At 47.9% G+C, this 25,718-nt stretch overlaps 1 protein-coding gene across 1 annotated transcript in view; it reads right to left on the bottom strand.

Annotated features, from left to right (window-relative positions):
• TENM4 (teneurin transmembrane protein 4) overlaps positions 1-25,718 on the bottom strand; it is a 734,586-nt gene that overhangs the window by 476,876 nt on the left and 231,992 nt on the right. Inside the window, exon 3 of the mRNA XM_036324847.1 lies at positions 20,874-20,953. Within this exon, the coding sequence (XP_036180740.1) occupies positions 20,874-20,883 (10 nt within the window). The 5' untranslated portion in view covers positions 20,884-20,953. The remainder of the gene's footprint in view (positions 1-20,873; positions 20,954-25,718) is intronic.

Raw genomic sequence — 25,718 nt, 5'->3', positions numbered from 1 at the left:
ATTCTAGGCTGATCATTCTTGACAGAATGTTTCAACGTCAAGGCAGGGAAAGGAGAGGACAAAGCTGTTGCTCCAGGCACAAGCACTGCCTCTGAAATTAGTGTCTGCCAATAGTAGTTTCCGTCCATTCTGGGAGATTGCCCTGTCTTGGAAATACTTCTACCCGAGGCATTACAAGTGACTACTATTCTGGTTGCCTCAACACCCAGACTTGCCCAAGACACGTGCTTGTCAGACCTCATTTAATCAGCCCTGGCAGGAAGTACGCTTGAAGGATGGACACTATTATGCTCCGCAAAGCTTTCTGACCTTATGGAGAAAGGCCATGCTGTGAATGGTCTGTAGGAAGGGAGAGCATTCATTCTAACTGGTGTCACGCAGCCCATCACTAGGGCTTAAGGACATGAATGACTTTAGAAGCAGAGCACTGGATAAATATAGATAACATAATCTTGGCTGGAAGATAGCTGGAAACTTTGGGCTTGGTTACTTGCTATTCTATCATCTTGTGGGGAGCTTCCAAATTTTGTATTTCTAACAGCAATATTGATGCTGGTGGTCCAGGGACCACACTTTGAGAACCACAGGCAAGAATAACCTGCATCATCTTCCTCATGGGGTTCTGGCGATGGCCCCTTTGGAAGGCCCATGTGCCTGTCTGGTCGGTTCTGCCATTTCCCCTGCTGTGTAGGAGCTTTGGACCATCACATATCATCTGGGCCTTAGGTTTCCTGTCTGTAAAATGGGAATAACAACTACTGTTTGAACCTCAGAGTGGTGAGGGTGAAAGAGAGAATATATTAAAGCAAAGGAGTTGTAGGAATTGTAAAGATTATTCAAATGTAAGGGGAAGCAAACATTTATTGGACACCTAGGCTGAGTCAGAAGCTCCGATGTCAGGATACTGACATGAAGAAAACAGAGAACCTTGGGGTAAATGGAGTAGACAGACAAATGGACCACTGATACAGCCGATGCAGGGGTCACAGTCAACTATAGAAGAATGGAGAAGAGGAGGGGCAAGTGGACTTTATCCACAGGACAAAGGGAAGCCACTGTAGGGTTTTAAGGTGGAAAGTGACGGGGTCTTAATTTGTCTTATGGAAAGATTGATGTGGGCTAGAGAATGGCTAGTCAGGATGGTCAAGGCTAGAGGCAGAGAGATGGGGGGGATGCTGAAAAGCTACTGCCGTGACCCAGCAGTGAAGCCACAAAGACGGGGAGAAGTGGGCAATTGTGAGAGATGAGATGTACAGAACAAAGGAGATGGCAGGTCAAGATGGAAACCAGTTGGTCCACCGACTAGGAAGGGGGCACTGAGGAAGGGGTTAGAGTGGAGAGGGTAAGTCTGTGCCTCCTGTACTGACTGTGATGCTGCCATGAACAGATGTTGTGTCCGGAGGGCCATGGCTAATCTCCTGCCAGGTCTTCCTCACTATGAGGGACCTCACCATCCGCCCTCCCTGTACCCTGGCATGACAAAGCTCTGCTGTTCCCTGCTCCTCTGACACACAGCTGTGTCCTTCCCACCCACGGAGTCGTCTCCAAAATGAACAACAGCAATCATCAGGCAATCATCATTTTATTCCCCCTATACAATGCCTGAGTGTGCAGAGAATGTCTGTGATTGTCGCAAAAATGATGGCATAAAAATTGGGGCTCTTGCCAAAAAAGGAGGGGAGAAACCTATTTAAACAAACTCAAATGGTTCAGACCCTTTTGAGGCCGCTAAACTGGAGCCTGAGAGGGTCTCTGCCACACAGACCTCCACAAGGTGGGGAGGTGCCTGGTAAGACCCTGCAAGGGTGGGGCAGTCCACAGGGGTGGCCTCCAGAGGCTTGGGGAATGGCCCTGGCAGTGGGACTATCCTGGCATCCACGTGAGTTCTGGGCACTAATGAAGGGCAGCTCTCCAGGCCTTTCACTCTAATCTCAGTTCCCAGCCAGCTCTTGGGAGGGGCTCACAGAAGTTCTAGGTGAGGTAAGAGCACCCAGGTGGAAAAGCATGGACTCGAGGAGGCTCATGATGATCAGCTATCACTGTTCCTTTGTTCCAAGGAGAAGCGACTGTAACCCTCACTGAGCCAAAGGCTGAATGAAGCCAACTGTTCTATTTACTCCATCCTCACAACTGTCCTCAAGAGGGGGTGTTATTAATCTCATTTTACAGAGGAAGAAAATGGAGAGAAAAGTTATGATCTCACAGCTAGTACACAGAAAGACAGGGTTGCTAGCCCATTTTGCTGAATTCAAAAGCCCATGATTGAATTTTTAAAAACCCAGATGATAATAAGTGCTGACAAGGATGTGGAGAAACTGGAACTCTCATATACGGCTGGTGGGAACATAAAATGCTAGAGCCTCTTTGGAAAACAGTGGGGCAGTTCTTCAAATGTTAAACATAGAGTGACCATATGTCCAGCAATTCCTCACCTTGATGTATGTCCAAGAGAAATGAAAACATAGGCACATAGAAATCTGAATGTTCATAGTTGAGTTATTCCTACCAGCAAAAAAGTGAAAACAACCCAAATGACCATCAGCTGGTGAATGGATAAATAGAATATAGTCTATCCATACAATACAATATGCTTTGGCAAAAAAAAGTAGTAAAGTACTGATCCATGCTACAACATGGATGAAGCTTGACAACAGTAGGTTGAGTGAAAGAAGCCCATTACAAAAGGCCACATGTTGCGTGATTCCATTTACATGACATGCGCAGAGGAGGAAAATTCATAGAGACAGAAAATAATTTAGTGGTTGCCGAGGGCTGGAGGTTAGGGAGACATATGGGCTGACTCTAATGGGTAAGAGTGTTTGGAGAAAATGATAAACATATTCTAAAACTGATTGTGGTGATGGCTTCATAACCCTGTAAATATACTAAAAATTAGTGAATTCTATACTTTGAAGGTGTGAATTTTATGATACATGAATCACATCTCAAAAATGTTATTTTTTAAAAGACCATGGTTGAATATTAAAAAAAGAAAGAAGAGCCCTAACCGGTTTGGCTCAGTGGATAGAGCGTCGGCCTGCGGACTGAAGAGTCCCAGGTTTGATTCCGGTCAAGGGCATGTACCTTGGTTGCAGGCACATCCCCAGTAGGGAGTGTGCAAGAGGCAGCTGATCGATGTTTCTCTCTCATCGATGTTTCTAACTATCCCTCTCCCTTCCTCTCTGTAAAAAATCAATAAAATATATTAAAAAAAAAAGAAAGAAGAAAACAACCATGATCCTCCCAAGTGAAAGCCTCTACAACTATTATTACTTTCATTCCTTTAATACATCTTGAGCCCCTTGTATGTTCTAGCACATAGCTCTGGTAGCTTGTGACTAGGAGCCCCTAGCCTGGATGGAAGAGATAGGATGTGGACACAGATAATCATGATGCATGGGTGAAGAGGCCAAGGGAATTTAAACAGGAGGATACTATTTCACACCCGGGTTGGCAAACATTTTAAAGTTTGGCATTATCACAATGGCAAAGATGCACAGTCCCCGATATTCTGATGCACTGCTTGAGGGAGAATAAGGACGTAGGTATACTTTGGAAAGAACTTTGGGGTGTTTAGTAGAACTAAAGATATCCATGCCCTATGACCCAGCCACTCCATGCGCCCCCAGGTATTACTTCGATAAACTCCTGCACACAAAGGGACATGAGCCAGAAGGTCCATGTCAACACAGCTCACACCAGAGACTGGAAATAACCAAGTTCATCAATAAGAGAAAGACTAAATCAACTCCGCTAAAGTACTACTGCTGGTCCAGCCTTGGGCAGCCACTGTGCTTGGAGAGAGGGCAGCACCGAGGGCAGAGCTCAGGGTGACAATGAGGCCAAGGCTCTGGGCCTCTGGCAGGTCTGGTGCTTAGAAAGTGGGGCCTGGGCACTTACTTGTTTGGAGACCCTCAGCCTCCCGTGGGCACAAGGAAGCCTGTCCAAATCCTTCGGCCTGTGGGTTAGTGTTTAGGCGAATCCCCATTTGGTAGCAGAGCCCATGCTGAAGTCTGGGGGTGAGGGTGAACTGCCCGCCCCCCCCCCCCCAGTGAAAATCACAAAGAAAGCAGAAGAAAGGGGGGTAGGGCTCGAGGTAGAGAGAATGAAACTCAAAATCGCAGCAAAGTGGCTGCCTGAACCGCTGGGTTAGAGGATGCCAGGGAAGGCCACAGGAAAGGCTGGGCGCGCTCTTCTTCCTGGGGGAAAACTGGGTGGGAATGCTGTTGCGGTGGGTGGATAATGAGGTCCTGATATCATCTGTGGCTGCCAGGTGCAGGGCAGGCAGGTGTTGCCCTGGCTTCCTGTGTGCCACCCACAGCCCTGCCCATGGAGCTTAACCTTCTTTACCTAAATCCCTGTAAACACCAATTATGGATTTCTTAGTTCTGGGCAGAGCGTGGGGCAGTGACAGATTCAAGCTACAAATATCCAGTGGGGGCTACCTGTCACTCAGACACCCTTCCCTCAGTGTTTCTCGGCCAGGACAGTTGGAAATGCCCCCATGTGCCCAGAGATGCCAGTGGGGACTCTGTGGCTCCTCACTGTGGGAGTGAGACGGGAGCAAGGCCACAGCCGGGGGTGGGAGCAGGCTGCTGCAGAGCACACCTCCCAGAGGGGTCTCGGAGAATGAGAAAGATTCTGACAGGTTCAAAGTATCCTAAGGGCTCCCACCCTGAGGGCAGAGCAGGTGTGAAAGGCCAGGGGCCAGAAGAACCATGATTACAGCTACCACCAGTGCTGCTGCTCATAACACTGTCACAAATCGATCGAGAGCACTAACTCCAGGTCAGGCATCGCACCAAGAGCTTTACCTGTACCATCTCACTATGTCCTAACAGCAGCAAGTTGTCATGTCACCTTACACACGAAGTCAGATATCACTGGGGGGTTAAGACACTTACTGCAGATGACACTGCTCAGAAAGGAGGAGAGGCAGGATTCGAACTCACAACCCGAGCTCCCTGCTGATAAGCTCTTCTGAGAAAAGGATAATGCAAGGCCTTCCATGATACAAGGAGAAGTTTGAGCTGCCTCTGGAGGGCAAGGGAAGGCCGCAAGAAATCACTAAGAAGACGGGGTCACAAGTCGACTTCTGTTTTAGGGATACTATCCTGGAGGGCACCCCAAGTGCCCTCCTCAACATCTTTGAAGTCCCAGCTCCTTGGCTGCATTGTTTCTTCTGCACCTCGTCCTAATTTTGTATGTTATTATTCTGGGAGCTAACATTAAGGTTGTTTTGGAGAATTAGGCGATGCCCCTTTCCATAATCCCAGGCACCTGGTGAGATTTCTAAGCCAGCACTCAGGAAACATCCTCTCTCCAGGGTGTTCCAACCCCACTAACCCCACAGTTTCCACTCCTGCTCTGCCTAATTACACCGACCCTCCTCTGGGCACAGCTGCATCAGCACCCACCCCATGGCCTCCAAGGCCAAGTACATGTATACGAAAGCCTAATGGCTGGTATTTCTCTAAATAAGGGCGCTGTCTTCCTTGTGGCTCCCAGGTTCTACCCATGGCTCTGGGCCCAGGGCCTGTGCAGGGCCCCTCTTCCTCTCTCAGATGTTCCCATACATGGAGGAGACGGACTCAGCCATCGTAGTCAGTGGTTCTGGTGTAAGCCCAGGCTCTGCCACTTGCCACCTGTGTGAGCTGCAGGCAGAAAGCTCTGTGCCTCCATGGGCCTAGGTTGGGAGGAGGCTGGGTGAGAGGGAGGAGGCTGGATGAGAAGGTATCAAGCATCCCTCTAGCCCTGCAACTCCTCTGGGAGAACCCACAGCAAGGGGCAGAGCACACCCTCATCTCTCCAGCTGGGATGGCAGCAACTACCCCCATGCCTACAGTGATGAGAGAACATACAGGAAAATACTGGCCAAGGCAACGTGCTTTACAAAGTGAGAGATTATCTTATTATTTCATAACCTAGTTTATCTCCAGTGGCTCCCAACAACCTTGTTAGAGTGTGTGTGTGTGTGTGTGTGTGTGTGTGTGTGTGTGTGTGTGTGTCTCCCCCTTGGTAGTGGGGAGGAGGGGGGTGGGTGCGAGTCTGAGGGAGCCACAGAGCATCTCTCCAGACCATGTTTGGATTTGCTCTGCCTGTGCCTCGACATGTTCAGAGCAGAGATAATGAACCCGCTCAGACACGGCTCCTCGCCGCACAAGACAGGCCTTGTGGGGAGAGAGCAGGTTTCAGAGACAAGGCCCCCTGCCTGACTGCAGATCACAGCGTGCGCCCTGGTTCACTGGGCTGGGCGCTGCCATCTGTGTGTCGGCGATATGGAGGTAGTGACACGCTCACACCTGACTTGAATAGGCCCAGACAAGAGCTGGGGCAGCGGTGGTGCTGGGAGGATGGGAGGAGGAGGGAGACAGCCATGCCCAATGCTGGAAAGCAGGGCTCTTCCCTCCCTTCCTTTGGCCAGGACCTGGGATTCAGAATTGAACCAGCCTCTGACCTTGGCCTCAGGTCGACCTAGCAATGGCAGAGGGGACAGGAGCCCTGGGCTGGAAGTCAAGCAGGGTGAGCTGCCACTTGCCCTGCAATTCAGTCACCTGGGGAAATACCCTAACATCTCCCAGCCTCAGTTTCCTCATCTATAAAATGGGGATGATGATGATGATGATGAAGAAAATAGTTGAGTTGTGATAATGCAGTAAGACACTTAATACATTGTTTAATAATGATGTTAGCTATCGTGGTGGTGGTGGGGTAAATTGATCATTGCACATATATGTAATGAGGGTCTGTCATGTGTTCTGACCTATGCAGGCCCTCACCAGGGCATGAGAGAGGACATTGCCAAAGGGGAGCATGGAGATTCAGGTCAACAAAGAGCCATCCAACCTGCCTTCCCCGGCTCTCCTGGCACTCCTCCACCCCCTTCTTTCACATGTCACTCCCTTCCACACCTGGCTGTTCCCAGGCCAATGATCTCTTCCCTAAATGGTGGTGCAGAGCCTCAGAGGCCAGGAATTGAGTGGATGCCCCCAAATTAATTTGCAACCCATGGGAAAATCCCACTGTTTCCCCTTAAGAGACAATCACTCATAAGATTTAACGCCACTGGATGTCTCAGCTTCCCTAACATGAACAGGTTGAATATTAATCATGTCTCTGAAGAAAGAACCAGAAAATGCGGTCTTTGATTTGTCAGATGAATCCAGCACCCATTCTCTCTCTGAGAGAATTCCAAGAGCTCCTGGGACATCACACGCTCACGTTGTCCTAGAGAGGAGGATGCTCCTATGTGTGCTGTTCAGGTAATGACGGCCTGAAAGCAACTCCTTCCATGAGTGGCATCAATGCTAGACCCTCTCCCCAACAGATGTGTGTTGGCTGGATGGGGGCAGGGAACTCACACCTAACATCGATTGAGTACCTACCAAGTTCCAGGATATATTTACATGTAGGAGTTCATTTAATCCTTGTGAGGGAAGGTGTTACTATCCCATTTTACAGATATAGAAAATGAGGCACAGAGAGATGAATATGTCCAAGATTATACAGGCTGTTAAATGAAGGAGGCAGCTTTGAGCTTAGGTCTGTCCAGCTCCAATGCTACTTATTGCCCATTCAGTTAACATCAGTGATTCTCAGTCTTTCTTTTCATCATAACTCCACTCACCTCCCCCACTACTCCCCATTAAAGAACCTTTATGGAGATTTTTTGCCCAAATTTCTTCCTTTCCTGTGAAATTTTAATACTGAAAATATGCAGTCTATCTGTTTAGGTATTGTGGCCCTTTGGAGGATCACAAACCATTATAATAACTACTAGAGGCCCGGCACATGAAATTCCTGTGTGGGTACGGTACGTAGGCCTGGCCTGCAATCAGGGCCATCTTTCCCAGCTGCCTACAGCTGCCCCCGCCCCACCAACCACCCCTGGTTCCCCTTTCACCACAGGGGATCAGAGCCTGATGACTGGGGAAAGGGACCAAGAGGTTGGCTGTTCCCACCTGCTCACCGGCCCTGCCCCTGTTATGGTTTGCTCTCTGTGTGTGGGATGAATGGCAAGGTGGGGGCCTTGGCCTGGGACCACCCGCATCCCTTGTCACCCATTCCCGGTTCCCTGTTCGCCATTGAGTGATCGGAGCTTGCCGGCCGGGGAAAAGGACTGAGAGGTGATCAGTGCACCTCATAGTGACTGGTTGAGCAGTCGTTCTGGTCATTCTGCCGTTAGGGTCAATTTGCATATCGCCCTTTTATTAAATAGGATTTTACCCTCAAACTCCCCAAACTGATTTCACCCCCTTGAAGTGTAGTGTCCTTGTTGAAATGCATATATTATACCAGTGGTTCTCAAAATGTCCCCAGGGTGAAAGAGGACAATGCTCACCCATAGACCAAGATCAGGAAATGAAATGCAGTTGGACCATTTCTTCTCGAGTGGAGGGCTCATGCTTTCTTTGGTGATTTGTGATCATTTTGTTTTCAGATTTGCCACTTCCTTTGGGAAGCCTGCCTAGACACTCCCACCTGAGGTTGGGTTAGCCTCCTCTTCCTCCAGTTTTGTTCTGCCACAGCAATGATCATTACCCATTTGAATGTCTTTGTACACAAGGGGAAGGGGTGTGGCTTATCCAACTCTGTATCCCTAAGCCTAACATGGGCACAGCATGTAGCAGGTGCTCACTAAATTCCTGTGGAATGAATGAACCAATGGGCAAATGAAGTTAAGAACCACGTCTGGGATAGCTGGACCACAGCAACAGCAGGCAGGCATGCCTTCAGAATGTGATATCTCTGGGCACGTTTTACAACATCAGAGTTTTCATCTGGCAGCATCTGAAGGTCATGTGCTTGGTCAACATCCCTGTGAGGCTGAGACAAACACAAACTGAGAACTCGGGACAGTGATGGTGGTGACACTGAGAGATAGGGACTTGGCCTATGGCATGGAAACTTCCCCTCAGCTCTCCTGGCATACTGAGTAGACTTTGAAGCAAAAAATAAGATAAATTTCCCAGGAGTGATAACCAGGAAAACCCTAGATAATGAAATCCCATGGTCACACCAAAGAAGGACAGTGGTGACCCCTTTAGACTTCTATTTCCAGGATGACAGCTGCCCTGACTCTATGGAATACCCCTAATGCAGGACATGGAAAATGCCACATTACCGAAACAAAATTATTTTTTATATAGAGCTGAGCTGTCAAGAGCAAAAGTAAACCCTCAGAGGTCACAGTAACCACCAAGAGCATGAGTCCATAGAGGTTCCCCAGCACTGAGTGGGTGACAGTCCTTGGTGTTCTGGGGATCATAGTGTTAAAGGGCCAACCAACAAAGCAAAGTCAAAGTCCTTCCAAAGGTGGAATTCAAAGGGAGACCCTCACTTAAGGCTAGGATGCAGTCACACCTACATGAAAGGGTGAATAAGAAAAAAACAAGGCCCCACCCCATGAAAGAAGATGTAAGAAAACTTGACCCTGGGGCTGGGCAGTGGGCAATTCCCAATCACAAACTGGCCTTCACATGGGTCTCTAACTTGAATACATATTACCTTGTGGCCAGATAAACAACAACAACCCAAGCTCAAGCTGAGCGTTTAATTGAACGTGACCCCACTTTGGTGGTCCTCCAGCCACCTGGCAGAAGCAAATGCATAGCCTTCCTGGAGCAGTGCGCTTTCAACTCAGGCCTCCAAGAAGTCCCACCGAGTTTTAACAATCATGAACCCAAATTTAAAAAGTCACAGAGCACGCGGGGAAACAAGCCACCATGAGCAAGAGACAGCAGCAACAATGAACAAATGAATCCTACCTATGAACACTACAGGTGCTAAAATGATCAGATTCAGGAAGTGAAATAAATGTGAGCACTATTTAAAACAAATATATGGGTAGTGCAAGTATAAACAAAAAAACTATCAAAAAAAGATAAAGTAGATTGTAAGGTCACCAACTAAAACGTCTAGAAATGTTTCTTGAGGCTGTTGTTCCAATGGTCGGCAATATCAGAAAGAACCTTGGCACTAGAACTAAATCAAAGAACTAAAATGCTGTGTTTTGGGGGCCAGTCGCTGCCTGTCTCTGGGCCTCTGTTTCCTTGTCTGCAAATGGGAGGGTGGAACTAGATCACCTCATAAGTCCAACTCTATAAACCAATATTTGATAATACAACAGATCACATCTACCGGGTGCTTGTATTTTTGGTGCTAAGCCTTATTATAAGCATTTCACATAATTTTTTAATCCTTGTATTAGCCTATTGAGGTATGGCCTCTTATTATATCCATTTTATACAGGGTGTTCCAAAATTCACGCAAGATTTGAATTTTGCGTGAGCATTAACAACAACAAATAAAAGCCTAGTTTTACTTGGTTTTTTGAATCAGATTTAATATCTGTTGCCCTTTGATTTCAATCCCTTAAATTTGATAAGCATTACCAAGTACCAATTATGGCCCAGGAGCAGGGACAATGAAGACCAATGAAGACCACGGCTTTGTGTATGTGCCAGCAAAGCCGTGGAGGCCATTTACCCGATGTGCTATTCCATACATAACCCTATACTGTTTACTTTATGAATCAATAAAAACTTTACAATTTTAAATTATAAACCTGTGTTTTCTATCAAAATTACTTCTTGCGTGAATTTTGGGACACCCTATATATTGGGAAACTGAAGCACAGAGAGATGAGCCAACTTGCCCAGAGTCCAGGGCTGGTCAGCGAGGCTTGGACTCCATAGGTCTGATTCCCGAGCCTGGTCTGTTCCACTGCAACATGTGTCCTTGAACTTGCTTGTCTCCTAACATCTGGGATTCCTGCTCCAGGATATGCTGACCTCAGGAGCCTTCATGGAAAGGGCTGCTCAATGGCTAGCACAGGTTGTTAACAACAATCAGAATACCCATTCCAGCAGGGTGGCAAGAACGCCATGAAATTAACTACTGATAGCAAATACTGTGAAGTACCTCCTATGATCAAGGCCTGTGCTTATTTTAAACAAGAGCTCTTTATGCCAGAATAGCACACCGTGGTCCTAGCTGGTTTGGCTCAGTGGATAGAGCATCGGCCTGCGAACTGAAGGGTCCCAGGTTTGATTCTGGTCAAGGGCACATACCGGGTTGCAGGCTCGATCCTCAGTAGGGGGAGTGCAGGAGGCAGCCAAGCAATGATTCTCTATCATCATTGAGGTTTCTATCTCTCTCTCCCTTTCCCTTTCTCTCTGAAATCAATACAAATATTCTTTTTTTTTAAAGGAAGAATAGCACACAGTGACAGATTTCTGGGGCTTACTTTCTGAACACCCATGTTTGGAAAACTTTTCATTCTGAGAGCACTTCTCTGAGCCTTGGTTTCCTCATGTGCAAAATGGGGATAATAACACCTACCAGCATTGTGTTGTTGTCGAGATTAAATGAGCGCATACAAGTCAGGCGTGTAGTAAGCACACCATAAATGGGAGCTCTTGCTGCTGTTGTTCCTGCTATTATTTTCAACACAGTGGGGAGAAGTTGCATATTGTAGCAGATGACCTTGATTCCGTTCCAGGTCCCCCTACTTCCCGGCTGTGTGACTTAAAGTCATTGACCCTCTCTGAGGCTCCATGGCCCCATCTGTGAATCAGAAATAACAATACTTACCTCACTGGTGGTTGTGAGGGTTCAATGGACTGTGAAATGCCTAGCACAATGGCTGACATATAACAGATACTCAACAAATGTCTGTCCTCACCCGTGGAGTGTTTTCTGCACACTCGGCTTTTCCACACGGTTAGAATCCAAAGAGGCACAGGGTTTTGTGCTTATCGATGTTGACTCACTGTTTTTTGTTGTTTTTCTCCACCAAGGGAGCTTTCACAAAAGCGGTGGGGGGTGGAAGATATCTAAATGTATCCCTTTAATAGCAGGTAAGTCAAGGCAACACAGGGATAACAGTCCACAGTCTCAGAAAAGGACCTTCAGGCCAGGACCTTGACTGCTTTGGCAAAACCAGCCACTGAGATGTGCAGGTGAAGACGCAATTAGTGACAGGAATCAAGCCCTACCATGGTGAGGATTTGGTCGTTGACTCTACTACGGGTAATGACACTGACTCTCCCATCTGGAAATTAACCAGGCATTCGGCTTGTAAATGGCTCTGCAATTATGTTGTGCACCCAGGACTGCATTGCAGCATCACCCTGAGGGTGGGGGCAGGTAAATTAAGGTCAGAATGGAAGTGACTTCCACAGCCGTGGCCATGTCATTCTACCATTGCCAACCATGCAGGCCCTGGGGACGGGCACCAAGCTTAACCTTTGACACTTTGGGACTTCATCTTGGGTCACCTGCTCTTTCTTCTTCCTCCCTAAGACCATGCATGCGTTCACTGAGCCCATGAACACTGCTTAAGCAGATACTGAAAGATGACAGTGGCCTGGTAGGCTGGTGGGCATTCCAGGTGCTCTGACTGAAGCCTGAAGGTGCAAACCCAGGGAGGGAAAAGGAAACTTGGAGGATGGACAAATGGTCTGGGAAGGAGAGAGCTTGAAACCAGCCAAGAATGTCTGGCCACGAAGGCACTGCCAGGTCTCTGCACCTGTTCAATCAGAGCATGGTGCCCCCCTGGGAACGCACTCAGCATGTACTCTCTTAGTGAAGCATAGCATCATGTTTGCAAGCAGAAGTAGCTCTACACCCCAGCTCCACCATCTACCAGGGCATGCATGTCCCTGAGCAGACCCATGTCTACTTGATCACTGGAAAATGGGGATGTTCCTATCTCATAGAGTCAAAAACATACAGGCTTTCAAATATGGATAAAGCATGCAAGATACTTATCTTAGATAAGAACCCACAGTGCTATTCAATAAATGTTCATGTATCCTGTGCTTAACTGACATAATTGGCACCAGACATGACAATACAGTCTTGGCTGCATAAACCTTATGTGCCTTACTCAGTCTATAATAATAAAAGCTTAATATGCTAATTAGACCAGCCATCCTTCTGGACATCCTTCCAGATCAAAGCTGTGGTGGTGGGGGCCAAGGCAGAGGCAGCAGAGGTGGCAGAGGCTCCCGGCTACCATGGTGGCGGTGGCCAAGCCCTTTGCACGAATTTCATGCATCGGGCCTCTAGTATTTATATAAGAATGAGGGTGTCCCATTTAAGATGATTTCTCTGACCTGACCCAGAGAAAAGCAATAGATCTATCCTAGGCCCTTCGTCCTCCCAGGTTCCCATCACCAATAAGGATGGACAGTCATGCCCAGGCCCGTGCACTCAATAACCTCCGAGTCAATAATAAGTCTAGTTATCAGTAATTTGGGGTGAATGTCTTGATTGTGGCCATGTCCTCGATGAAAACCAAGCAACACAAAAGTGGAGCTTGTTGGCTGTCCTCTGCGTGCAGATGCTGCCATGGGAGACTCCAGAAGGGAGAACAAACAAGCACAATTGATGTCCCTGTTCAAATTTCCAAGAGCTAAAAGGGTATTTGGAAAGATATGATAGAAACACATTTTAAAAAGAGTGTGTAGCCTTAAACACTCTACGTCAAACAAATGGTGCTGAGCTCATGCGGAGCCATGAGAAAAGGCATCATGGGCTTTAGAAACAGAATGACTTGATCTTGAACCAGCTCTGACACTTACTAGCAAGATATCCTTGGTTGGGGGGTGGGGTGGGAGGGTGGATGCCTCAGTTTTTTCATCTGTAAAATGGGAGAAATACCACTTACCTGCTGTGATGATTAGATAACATGGTGAATGCCTGGCCATAGTTAGTGCTCAATTAGCTGTTAGTTTCTCTCCTCCTTTCCCTCATTTCACTCACTTTTCTAGATGACTGATACTACTTTATTTGAATTAGAATTAGAGTGGATGACTTTTATTTAAAATAATTTTTTATTGATTTCAGAGAGGAAGGGAGAGGGATAGAGAACTAGAAACATCAAGGATAAGAGAGAATTATTGATCAGCTGTCTCCTGCATGCCCCCTACTGGGGATCAAACCTGCAACCCGGGGCACATGCCCTTGACCAAAATTGAACCTGGGACTCTTCAGTCCACAGGCTGACGCTCTATCCACTGAGCCAAACCAGCCAGAGCAGGAGCGGATGACTTTAACTGCATGTTGGTGACACAGTCCTCTGTACATCCAAATTTGTATACTATCAAGGAAGTGCTTATGTAAAAGCCTTCAGTATATTTCTTCCCAATTCTTAAAGAAGAAAAACAGAACATCTCAGCTCCTTGGTCTGGAATCCGGAGTCTCTCACCAGTAGCCTCAACCTCGGGCTTCACTCAGCCTTGGGGATGTTAAGGATGGTAAGAAAGGCTTTCCAGAGGCAGTTGCACCTAAATAAACCTTAAAGTGCGAAGAGGATTTTGAGTAGTAGACCAAGATGGCAGAAAGCAGTCTGGGCCAAGAGAATGTTGTGTGCAACATCTCCGGGCAGCCAGGCTTCATTCTGGGAGAAGTCCATCCCCTCCCCACTGCAATGTCCTCGCCTCCCTCCCTCTCTTCTAGATCACCGTGCCGTCTCCCCACACCCTGCTGAACTCTGTAGCAAGGATCTCACCTCCTGCACTCACAGTTTTCAAAGTGTGCCCTGGGGATCACTGCACCCAGGGATCCGTGCAGAGCACCTGTGGGGTCAACACTGTTTATATTCATGCTATGCCACTTTCTGCTCTTTTCATCCCCATTCTCTTATGCGTACACAGTGCAGGCTTCCAGATTGAAGGCAGAAGCAGATACAGCTTCTATTAAGCCACATATTGAAGAGATTTGCCAAAATGGGAAACAGTGTAAACCCCTCCATTTCTGTTTGCTTTGGAAAAGTTCCTTTTTATAAAAATGTATTATGGCCCTAGCCCGTTTGGCTCAGATGGATAGAGTGTCAGCCTGTGGACCAAAGGGTCCAGGGTTCAATTCTGGTCAAGGGCATTTACCTTGGTTGCAGGCTCCTCCTTGGGCCCGAAGCCCGGTCAGGGCTGGTGCAGGAGGCAACCAATCGATGTGTTCCTCTCACATCAATGTTTCTCTCTGTCTTTCCCTCTCCTTCCACTTTCTCTAAAAATCAATGGGAAAAAATATCTCTGGGTGAGGATTAAAAAATGAGGTACTATATATGGTTATGTAAGGGCTTATTGTTGTTTGTTTTTATAAGCTATCAATAATAATTTTAGCTTTTTTTCAGGGCTAATTACCAGTATAATAAAATTTGATAGATATAATTCACATAAATGCTTTTGGGGTCTTCAATAATTTTGAAGAGTCAAACAGGGCTCTGCAGCCAGAGTTAGAACCGCTGCGTTAGGACAAACTGCGAATTGGGCAGAAGAGGGCTAAGTGTGAACCTAACCCTTCTCAGATGGCAATTTCTGCCCCTTGCTGGCAGAAGACCCATGGGCAGTCTGTCCCTGGCTTGACCTTCCCGTCCTGCCCACCATTCTCTGTCCCTCCCTCTTCTCCTCCTTCCTGTGGAAACCCCTGAAGGGTCCAGGCCCTACCCTCACCTCCTTGGGACCTCTTCCCCAGGCCCAAGGAGGCCTGTGGTCTGGAGGCTTTGGTGTCAGAGAGGCAGGACCCAAACAAATGGCTCAAGGTCTTGGATTTGCATTTCCCTGATGGTTAAAACTGTTGGGTATCTTTTTATGTGCTTTTTGACCGCGTCTGTACTTTCTTTGGAGAAATGTCTATTCAAACTCTTTGCCCATTTTTCAATTAGGCTCTGTGTCCTTTTATTGAGGAGTTGTAAGAGTTTTTTATGTATTCTGGATACAAACCCCATGTCAGATCTCTGATTTCAAATATTTTCTCCCATTCCATGGTTGTCTTTCCACTTTCTTTATGATGTTCTTTGAAGCACAGATCATTATTATTATTTTAATCATCACCTGAGGAGTGAGGATATCTTTTCCATTTATAGAAAGTGGAAGGGAGGAGGAAAAGGGGAGCAGAGAGAGAGAGAGAGACATCTAATGGTTGCCTCCTACATGAGCCCTGACTGGGGGTAGGGACTGAACCTGCAGCCCAGGTACATGCCCTCGACTGGGAATTAAACCCTCCAGTACACACTCTAACTGCTGAGTCACACACACCAGCCAGGGCTGAAGCACAAATTTTTAAAATGTTGATGATGTCCAATTTATGAGTTTTATCCTCCCCTGCTTTTGCAGGTGTCAAACCATTGCCTAATCTGAGATCATTACATTTAGGCCCATGTTTTCTTCTAAAGGTTTAGAGTTTTAGCTCTTAAATTTAGGCTGATGATCCAGGTTGAGGTCATTTTTGTATATAGTGTGAGGAAGGGGGTCCAACTTCATGCTTTTGCAGGTGCATATCCAGCTGCCCCAGCACCATGTGCTGAGGAAATGGCTCAGTGTCTCTGAGCCTCAGTCACCCGGTCTCTAAAAAGAGCCTTAAAAGACCGCCTTGCAGGGTGCTATGATCATTCAATGAGATGGAAGAAAATACCCCGTGGGGTGAGGGGACCTCTAGCCCACAGCACACGGTCAATGCCTATAACTGAAGGAATGGGCGACGGACTTGAAAGTTCTCTGAAACACTGGTCATCACTGCTACCCTATGACCACAGCTTTTCCTTCCCTGACGATCTTAAACAGGCACAGTCCCATCTGTTTGTCACAGGAGCCCCGGGCTGCTTCTCAAGAACCCAGCTGCTGGGTGGCTCCAATAATCTTTTTTCTTCCCCCCCTCCCTTTTCTTTCCCTTACTTTCTACCTTAATTGTGCATTAAACAGTCTTGGTCTTAGCTATTTAATCAATTTATAATTGTTAACCCACTCAAATCTGTTTTGGCAAGGTGGTGGGAGGGCATTAATGAATGGATGAGTCAGTTGACGAAAAGGTCCCTGATTTAAAGTGAAGCCCCTACAATGATCCCACAGGCCACCCCACATGTGGGTGTCAGAGGAGGCCAGGGGACGCCACTTTCAGCTCTCTCTGTGCTCTCCCACTCCCCTGCCCACTCTGGAGAGAGCCTTTCACATTGCATCTCCCTCCTCCATGGTGTTTGCAACACCTCCCAATTTAGTTTTCTCTCTGAATTTCATTAGTGTCCCATTTGCCTCGTCTTCCTGATCTCTGAGGAAGCAGGAGGAGCCTGACTTGGCAACAAGGACTCCTGCTTCCTGACTCGGGGTGACAGGGACAGGCAGATTTGGGGCCCATAGGCTGCAGTTCCAGATAGCGCTCTGGTCCATGAGGCTCAGGCCAGCACACTGCAGCTGGACCCCAGCTGTGCATCAGACACTGGGCTCAGCAGTGAGGAGCTGTGCTTGCCCTTGAACCCTTAGCCCCACAGGGATGGATGGGTAATGCCTGTGCCATGTGCTTCAGGGACTTCACCCCCCGGGCAGGTGGAGTGAGTAAGAATGAGGGTGTTGAGTTGGTGCACAGAGAAAGTCTGTGGGGACATTCAGGAAGAGGGAACAGCGGGTGTAAAGGCAGGATGGTAGGAACAAGAGAGTGTAAGCGAGTAACACCAAGGAATCTGATGTGCCATGATTGGTTCATCCGTTCATTCACTCGGTGCATAGTTACTGAGTGCCCACAACATGCAGACAGCGTTCCAGGCATAAGAACACTGCAAGGAACAACACAAAGTATGTCCCTGCCCTGGTGGCGCTCAGGTTCCAGTGGGAGAAGACAAACAACAAGCAACCAAACTTGCAGTGTCATATATAATGCCTCAGGTGGAGATGAATGGGATGTAGAAAGGGTCAAGTGGAAGAGGGCAGAGGAGGGGCTGGGCTGGGAGACTGCTCCTGGTGCAAGGTGCTCAGGGCAGCTGCCTGTGCTCTGCTCCACTGCATCCACCTGGCTCACACCTCTGGCCTCCGGCGGCTACCTGAGAGGAACACACTCCTGGTCACTGACCAGGCCCTTGCAGCCCAGGGTTCCTCTGCTCACCTGGATGGAGACTTGGAGGTCTGGTTGCTGCTGTTCCCACTGCCTGAAGAGCTTCCCTGAGACTGGAAACAAGGCTTCTATGCCTTATGCCCTGAAGCGGGAGTGTGCTCACGGTTCAAGGAACAGCAAAGAGGCCAATGTCCCTGTTGGGTCACTGTGAGGCCTCTGGCTTTTCCTCTGTGTGAGCCTTGGAGCCACAGGAGGGTTTGGAGCAGAGGGGTGGTCTGATGTGACCAGTGTTTTAACAGGTACCTCAGTGTCAGACCCCAGGAGGGAAGGGTAGCAGCAGAGCCCCATGCAGATGCCACTGTGATAATCCAGGTCTAAGAAGGTGCTTGGACCAGAGTGGGGACAGGGGAGGTGGTCACAGGTGCTGAGGAGGGGAGAGAAGTGATGGGGTCAGTGTAAATACAGCACAGAGTGCGAGGGGAGGGATGGGGTGCTGGAGAGAAAATGAACCACATTCTACATAGAAGAATTCACCTTTGCCAAGGCTCAGATTCAAACCTGTCCTGTCAGAGTCAGACACTGCTCCCTGTATTTCTGCAATGTCCTCCCTCCCTCTTTGAGTTCGACAAGGGCTCAGCTATATGGGCAGCACCAACATGGGGATGAGGGATGCTGTGTCTGGGCTCCAAGAAGCCTCCACTGTCAGTGCATGATATGTTCACATGTTGTGACACTCACAGGACCAGAGGGAGAAAGTCCTGAGAAGGGTGATTCAGAGCAGAGAGAGGAGACCATGTTTCTTAGGGTTAGATGGGAGGGCAGGGGAGGAGGAGGGCGAAATTCAAGTTTTTTATTTTAACTTTCTTGACATCACAAGTGAGCATGGATGAGGTTGAAGAGTCTCCTTCAGCCCTGTTATCTTCCCTCTATGGAGTGAACCTTGGCTTGCTTATCTGAAAAATGGAATTATAAGAACTGCCTCAAGGGCTTGTGAAAGTTATAAATAAATCAAGTACTTGGCACAGTGCTTCAATACATGGGAGTCTATTTTACTTGTCTCTCTATAGGAAAAGTTAAAAATCTTTTTTTAAAATAATTTTTTAAAATATTTCAGAGAGGAAGACAAAGGGAGAGAGAGAGAGAGAAACATCAATGATGAGAGAGAATCATTGATAGGCTGCCTCTTTTACACCCCTCACTGGGGATCAAGCCCACAACTCCAGCAGGTGCCCTGACCAGGAATTGAACCATGACTTCCTGATTCTTAGGCTGATGCTCAAACACTGAGCCACGCTGACCAGGCTAAAAATCTTAATAGATCTCTTCAGAGAACCGTATGTCTCTACTACTGAGCATACATCCCAGTCTGTAGTTACACATTCCTTGGGCTGAGAACAGAGGCTACTTTTGTTTTGTTTTGTTTTCCCTAATATTTTTATTGATTTTTAGAGAGAGAGGAAGGGAGGGGGATAGAAGAGAGAAACATTGATGTAAGAGGGACACATCGATTAGCTGCCTCCTGTACGCCCCAACCTGGAGATCGAGCCCACAACCTGCCATGAGCCCTGATCAGGAATTAAACTGACAACCTGGTGCACAGGACTACACCCAACCAACTGAGCCACATGGGCCAGGAGTACCTTCAGTTTTGTTCCCTGTTATATCCCCAGAGCCTATCACAGTGTTGGGCCTGTCATTTTTATTCAATATGTTTTTGCTGAATAAGCTAAATAAATGATTGAGTCAGTTATGTAATGTCTAGACTCCAGTGTTTTTTAGCTGGGAGACCTCAGATAAGATAGTTCCTTTCTCTGAGCCTCAGTTTCCTTACCTGAAAAATGGAAATTATACCCACTGTGGTGAAGGCAGGTACTGTTCACCAAATAGCCATGTCTTCCCCACATTTCCCAGAGCCCTAAAAAACTAGGGCATGAGGCTAGTTCCGGCCCGTGGGCTGTGCGTCCCTTCGGGACTGAAGCATTTAAGAGCCAGTGCAGACTTCTAGTTGTCTCGTCCCTGCTGCAGGGACCAAGGTGGCCTCACGTTCCAGGTAGTACAGCTACAAGATGGCTGAGCCTTTGTCTACCTGCTCCCAAGGCGCGAGGTAGAGCAGAGCCCTCCACCCACCTCAGTTAGACATGCAGCACCAGCAAGAAAGAAACCTTTGCTGTGTTAAGCCGCTGGGATTCTGGAGTGAATTTATTACTGCAGCATAACTGGGCCTAGCAAGACTCACACATCTCCCTTGCAGATGGCTTGGAGGAAAAGAAAAAGGGCTGGGCTCCCAGTAGGTTTTCAATAAGGAGCTTACTCCCTGGGCCCTGAGTCCTTTGCTTCCTCAGCCTTCTCCCCAGGGCCCAGCCTCTAGTTATGATCCTGCCTTTCTCTGTGCCATGTTCCTTCTCTAGCTTGAAACATCCTTCCACTTTCCCACCCAACCAGGTGCTTCCTACTGTTTCTGCTATCGCTCTTCTGTGTGGCAATATAAAGAAAGGCCTCCAGGGAGCTTCTCTGGCCGCTGGACCCGGCCCCCAGGCCACCTGTCCTCCACGCAGCCTCCCCTCAGCTTCCCCCCTCCTCCTCCACGCATAGCACACACAACCCCCGCCCCGCCCTCACCCCCGCCATTTTCAACTCTGCCTCTCACTCCACTCCAGCTTGGAATGCAACCATTGACCTCTGAACCCCAGAATAACTGATCACCACCACTGCCTATGTGGTCCTGAGCTTGCCAGGTGCCTCCTGGCTGCCAGCTCCCCCATCTCATTCCAGCTGGATGCCAGGCCCTTGCCTGCTCTGTCTTCCAATCATGCTGGTTGCTGGCTTCTGATTGGGTTCCAGCACCCACGAGTCCGCCTACTGCTTTTGGCTCCGCAAGGAGGCCACCTCCACTCTGGCCGGACCGCCTCCACTTCCCATGCTACTTAGTGGCAAAAGCCTTCACCCAAAAAGCAATCACGATTTCGCATTCCAAGAGGGACTTTCTCATCAAGACCACAGGTTTGCAGCTAATGACGCAGAAAATCAGAGCAGACAAGGGGACTGACCTGGCTCCATGTCCGCATGTCCTGAAGAGTCAGCAGTGTCCGTGGGCCATCGGATCCTGGAGGACGGGGCTCGATCCTTTCTGTTGAAGCAGAGAACACAGGCCCAACTGAGTGAGGTGGCAAGATGCCCCTGACCTTCCTCACAGATCTTTCCCCAGCAGCCACTACAAACACACAGCATGGGGAGCTGGGCTTGTTCCTGATCCCCCAGCCACACAGAGAAGTGGGGTCCCAATTCCCTGAGGACCCCACACAGACTTCCTCTCTGCAGCCTCCCCGGGAGGCTCTGGTGAGTCTCCCTCAAGGTGGGAGTGAGGGTGCTGTCTGATGGCTACTGTTCACAGGTGATTCCTCCAGCTGCCCAAACCTCTGAAGGCATGGACTGCAAGTTACAACCCAGGTGCCCAGCTAGGGCTTGGAGCAGAATAGAAACAGTGTTTTGCAAGGGACTGACTGTGATGTGATGAGTGTTGGGACAAAGGTGAGGGGATGGAGCTTAAGGCTGATGCTCTGGCCCCTGCAACAGTCCTGGCATTGATTCACTGAATTTCTTGGAGCCTTCCTTCCCTGCCCAATAAAATGGGCTGAGCATCCCTGTGGTACTCTATGCGGGAGTGATGGGAGTCCCCTGGGCAGAGTTCCTTACACAGAAGAGTTCTGGTTCTGGCCCTCTTGCTTATTGCATTGCAACCTCTAGCAAATTGGTTCCGCTCTTTGAGCCTCGGTTTCCTCATCTGAAAGAGGAAATTTTTGAACTAGGTGGCCTGTGAAGTCCTTTCTGCCCCTAGAATTTTATGACATTGAATTTGACTTATCTCTGATCTCCAGTGCCAAAGGAGATAGCTGTACATGATAACAGCTTGTGAAATGAATTAAAAACAAATCTATCCCACTCGAAGAAGGGTGAGGGGAGGCTCAAAGGTTTTAAGTCATTTGCTTTGGTCATCGCGGGAGGGAGGAACTGGGATGTGAACACAAGTCCTCACAGATTCACGATCTGGGTACTTTGCTCTGTACCAGCGACCACACTCACCCACTGAAAACACCCTCACATGTCTTCTTATATAAAAGACCCACTAGGCAAAAGAACAAGGTATGGTAGGTGCCTTCAGTCATCTGAGGCAAAAAGTCATTACTTGAGAAATTCCTTGAATACATATTTGCCAAATATACCAAGGATCCTAGCTAAGAGACATTATTATGCATTATAAGGTGAGGCATTACTGGTAATTTCCATTAAAAATGAATTTCTAGCTTGAAATTTTTCTAGCTTCATCTGCATTTCATATATTTCTTTATTGTGAGTTCTCGTTATTCTCAACAAAGAGTAACTGCATTGGGCAGGAACGGTCACCAGGCTCTGCTCAAGGGCAGAGCATCCTTCTCCACCTCAGGTCCTGCCCACCCCAGGGTAGAAGACCTGACAACCAGAACACTAGCAAAGTCCTTCCGAGTCATACCACGTTCACTAAAATAAAAAGCGGACAATACACCACATATGGTAGGACTACCATGTTGTGCATGTTGAATGAGCAATAATGGCTCTTCATTTCTATTTATTGCATCTTGTTCATTACAAGTTTACCCTCCGAAGTTTCAGAGATCAGCAGGAATTTGCTTTGCTGGAATTATGGGCCTCACTCCAGGTGGACTTTAGGACTCAGAGCTGTTGGCTTTGCAGGGCTGGAAGGCTAATGCTTGTCTCCTACAGTTGTCTAGAAGGTTAAATAAAATCACGTATGTGATCCTGCTGGGGTCCTAGTCCCCTCCAGGGACTTGGATGAAACACTTTGGGTCTTTCTCAAGCCCTCTTCCTTGTTCAGGGGATAATAGTCCACTGTGCTTCCACAGCTCAGGCTGTAGATCCCCATGACTTCCAATCCCTTCCCTCCTGAAGAAGTTGCAGAACTGCAGTTTTAATTGTCTTCCACCCTCATCTTTCCCAAGGCTTCAGGGAAAAACCTCAACTCTCTTCTTTTTGCTTATTTCCTTTTCAATTCATACCCCTGATTTCCCTCTTTTTCACATGTCCTCCAATAAGCATCAAAATGACTATTCACAAAACCAAAATGCTCATGGGTTGACCAAAGGTTTTAGAAGTATTTATATACTAGCATTTTTTATTGTTCTTTTTTTGTTTTGTTTTGGTGATACACCACCCAACTGAGCCACACTCATGATTAGCATCAAAGGTAGCAGGAGGCTAGTATGGTCAGGGCCATACTAGCATATTTTGTGGAGGGGAAATCCAGTTAGGAGAGGAACACAGCATTCATTCATTCACTTCCTCATTCATTCATTCATTCATTCATTCATTCATTCATTCAATAGTGCATGTTAGGTGCTGTATAGGATATACTCATGACTCAAGCAAATCCTGCCTTCAGGAAGCTCACAAGCTGACAAGGAAAAACAAAAAGACATGCCCATAAGTAATTATAATGCTTGGCAGTTTTATGCGAGAGATGAAATCCCATGAGAAAACAAGAGTGGAGGGATCACCCTGGCTGACCAAGCAGAGAACTCAGCCTTGCACCAGTGTTAGGCAGGCGGCCTGGGGACAGGCAGCATGCTCTGCATGAGGGAGTGTAGGTGCAGGAGGGGAAAACGGAAAACATCACACCTGGTAGGTGGGCTGGGCCCCAACAGACAGGGCTCTGGCTGCCAATTTAGAGAAGATGAGCATTATTCAGTCAGTAACGGGGAGCCATTGAGGGCTTGTGACGTGTTGGAGATCTGCTGTAGGAAGATGAATGTGGCAAGCCCTGCACAGTATGACCAGGAAGGGGGGGTGCCTGGGATAGGAAGCTCCTAATTGTGTGCTAAGCAACCGGCAGAGTGGCAGCCGATGGTGATGGTACATACGTGATTGTATTTAACCATCTAGACAACTGCAGGAGACAAGCATTAGCTTTCCAGCCCTGCAGATGAGGAAAGGAGGCTCGATGGAGACAAGATCTGTACCCTGTTCTCTCCCTTTGTGGGAGAGCCACAAAGTGTGCTGTGACACTGTGTGACCTCTGTACACCTGACACTCCCAGAACACCTTCCACTCCCAGTGCACCTCTATGCTACCATTGGGTGGATGGAAGTGTGGTCATTTTCTGGACTGCATTTTGAGATGTCCAGCTAAAGGGAGATGCAGGGTGCCTCTTCCTCTGCTAGCTTTCACCAAAGTGACCACACATCAAGGAGATAAGACAGTGCGTTGAGTTGGGTACCAAACAACACGGACTTGGGTCTTTTGCAGGGAATTTCAAAGCTAGCAGGAGGCCAACCTCCCTCCCTGCTGGGAGAGCTTCCTTCTGTCTTTCCCTTCTCAGCTAAGGTGTGGTGACAGGAGCATGCGACCAGGGAGCCCCAGGGAACACCCTTTGGATGCCAGGAATCTGTTTTTTCATTGACATTCTAGCGTTTCTAAGCTCTGGGCTGACTTCATTCTTTGGGAGGATTGCCCGGAGTACTCAGTGAACGCAAACTGGACTTCACACCTGCAGCCAAAGATGATAATCATGAGTGACTCCTGTCAAGACGCCAGATTTAAAACTTGGTTTGTTCAAGAAGAAAAACATTCCTCATTCTAAATACGGATGATCACTGTGCTATCCACCTAACAGCAGGGTGCAGAATTTCTCAGAGGTGCCCTGGCAGGAGCAGGGGCTGTGGGGCTGGTAGAATGGATCTGAGTCACTGTCCAGTCACTGCCTGTGGGCTTTGGGAAAACCCCTTAGCTCCCTTACACGTCTTCAGTATTTAGTGGGAATGATAACAAGGGATTAGAGAGAGTAAGCGCCAGACTCTCACACAGACATCAGAATGTACAATAGTGTCTTTTCATCGTTTTATATTCCCCATTCTGGGCATTGCACTCACAGTGAGGTTACTCTCCTCACTAAGTTACCAATGGAAAGAAATGGATTTTTGGAGGAAAAATTTGCTGAAATGATAGCAAGCTGTTCATATCCATGACCTAATGCTTACTATCGGGGTCATATAAGTCTTTACTGGCATGTCTTTCTCTTCCCCCAGCCTGGGAGCTCCTTGAGACAGTGCCCACAGTATCTCCAACTCCCGGCACGTACTCGCCCCTTTCTACCTTCGTCACCTTATTCTGAGGTCCACACAAGACCGCAGTCTGCCGTTCTTTAGGGGTTTTCTTTCCCCAGCCTGGTTTAAAGAATGACTTTTAAGCAACACCTCCAAGAGGAGGTCCAATCCCCTGAAAACCATCTCATTACCATGTAGTCATTAGGGCAGGATACTTAACCTCGTTATTCTGCAAAGAAGCATTGGTTTCTAATCTAAGCCAATTATAGGTGCCAACATCTCCCCTAACATCTTAATAACGCCAAACCTCACAGGGCTCCAGACAGGCAGACAGGTTGAGAGATCTGGGGCTTACAAGACATGGAACTGCACACGGCAGAGGAGAAAATAAAGCATCCAAGCCAGATTGGAGTCCTGGCTTGTGCAGATGGGACGACCTTGCCTAGTGCCGGGCTGGACAAATGCTCCTCAAGGTGAACTCCCTTCTCTTCCCCTGGCTCCTGAGGAAAACAAAGCCATCAAACTTGTTGTAAGTAAAGAGGGAGAGGAAAGAGGGAGAGGAAGATTCACCACATTCCCGAGTCCATTTAGAATATAGATTTTTTTTTTTAAAGCTTTTCTCCCTACAGACTGAAGGAAGCAGGTTATTTCATTTTAATTATGGCAGTTGCAGCTGCTGCTGGTGAACTCAAAGACCAATTTTCCGATTCAAAACACACACACACACGCACTCATGCACTAAAGAATCAACGACACACACAGAACGACGCCTGCGTGAGAGAGCACATCGACAGGGTA

This window comes from Myotis myotis, unplaced genomic scaffold, assembly GCF_014108235.1.
Source record: "Myotis myotis isolate mMyoMyo1 unplaced genomic scaffold, mMyoMyo1.p scaffold_m19_p_10, whole genome shotgun sequence".
In the NCBI taxonomy this organism is placed as follows: Eukaryota; Metazoa; Chordata; class Mammalia; order Chiroptera; family Vespertilionidae; genus Myotis; species Myotis myotis.
This window is presented reverse-complemented; position numbering and strand designations above follow the sequence as displayed.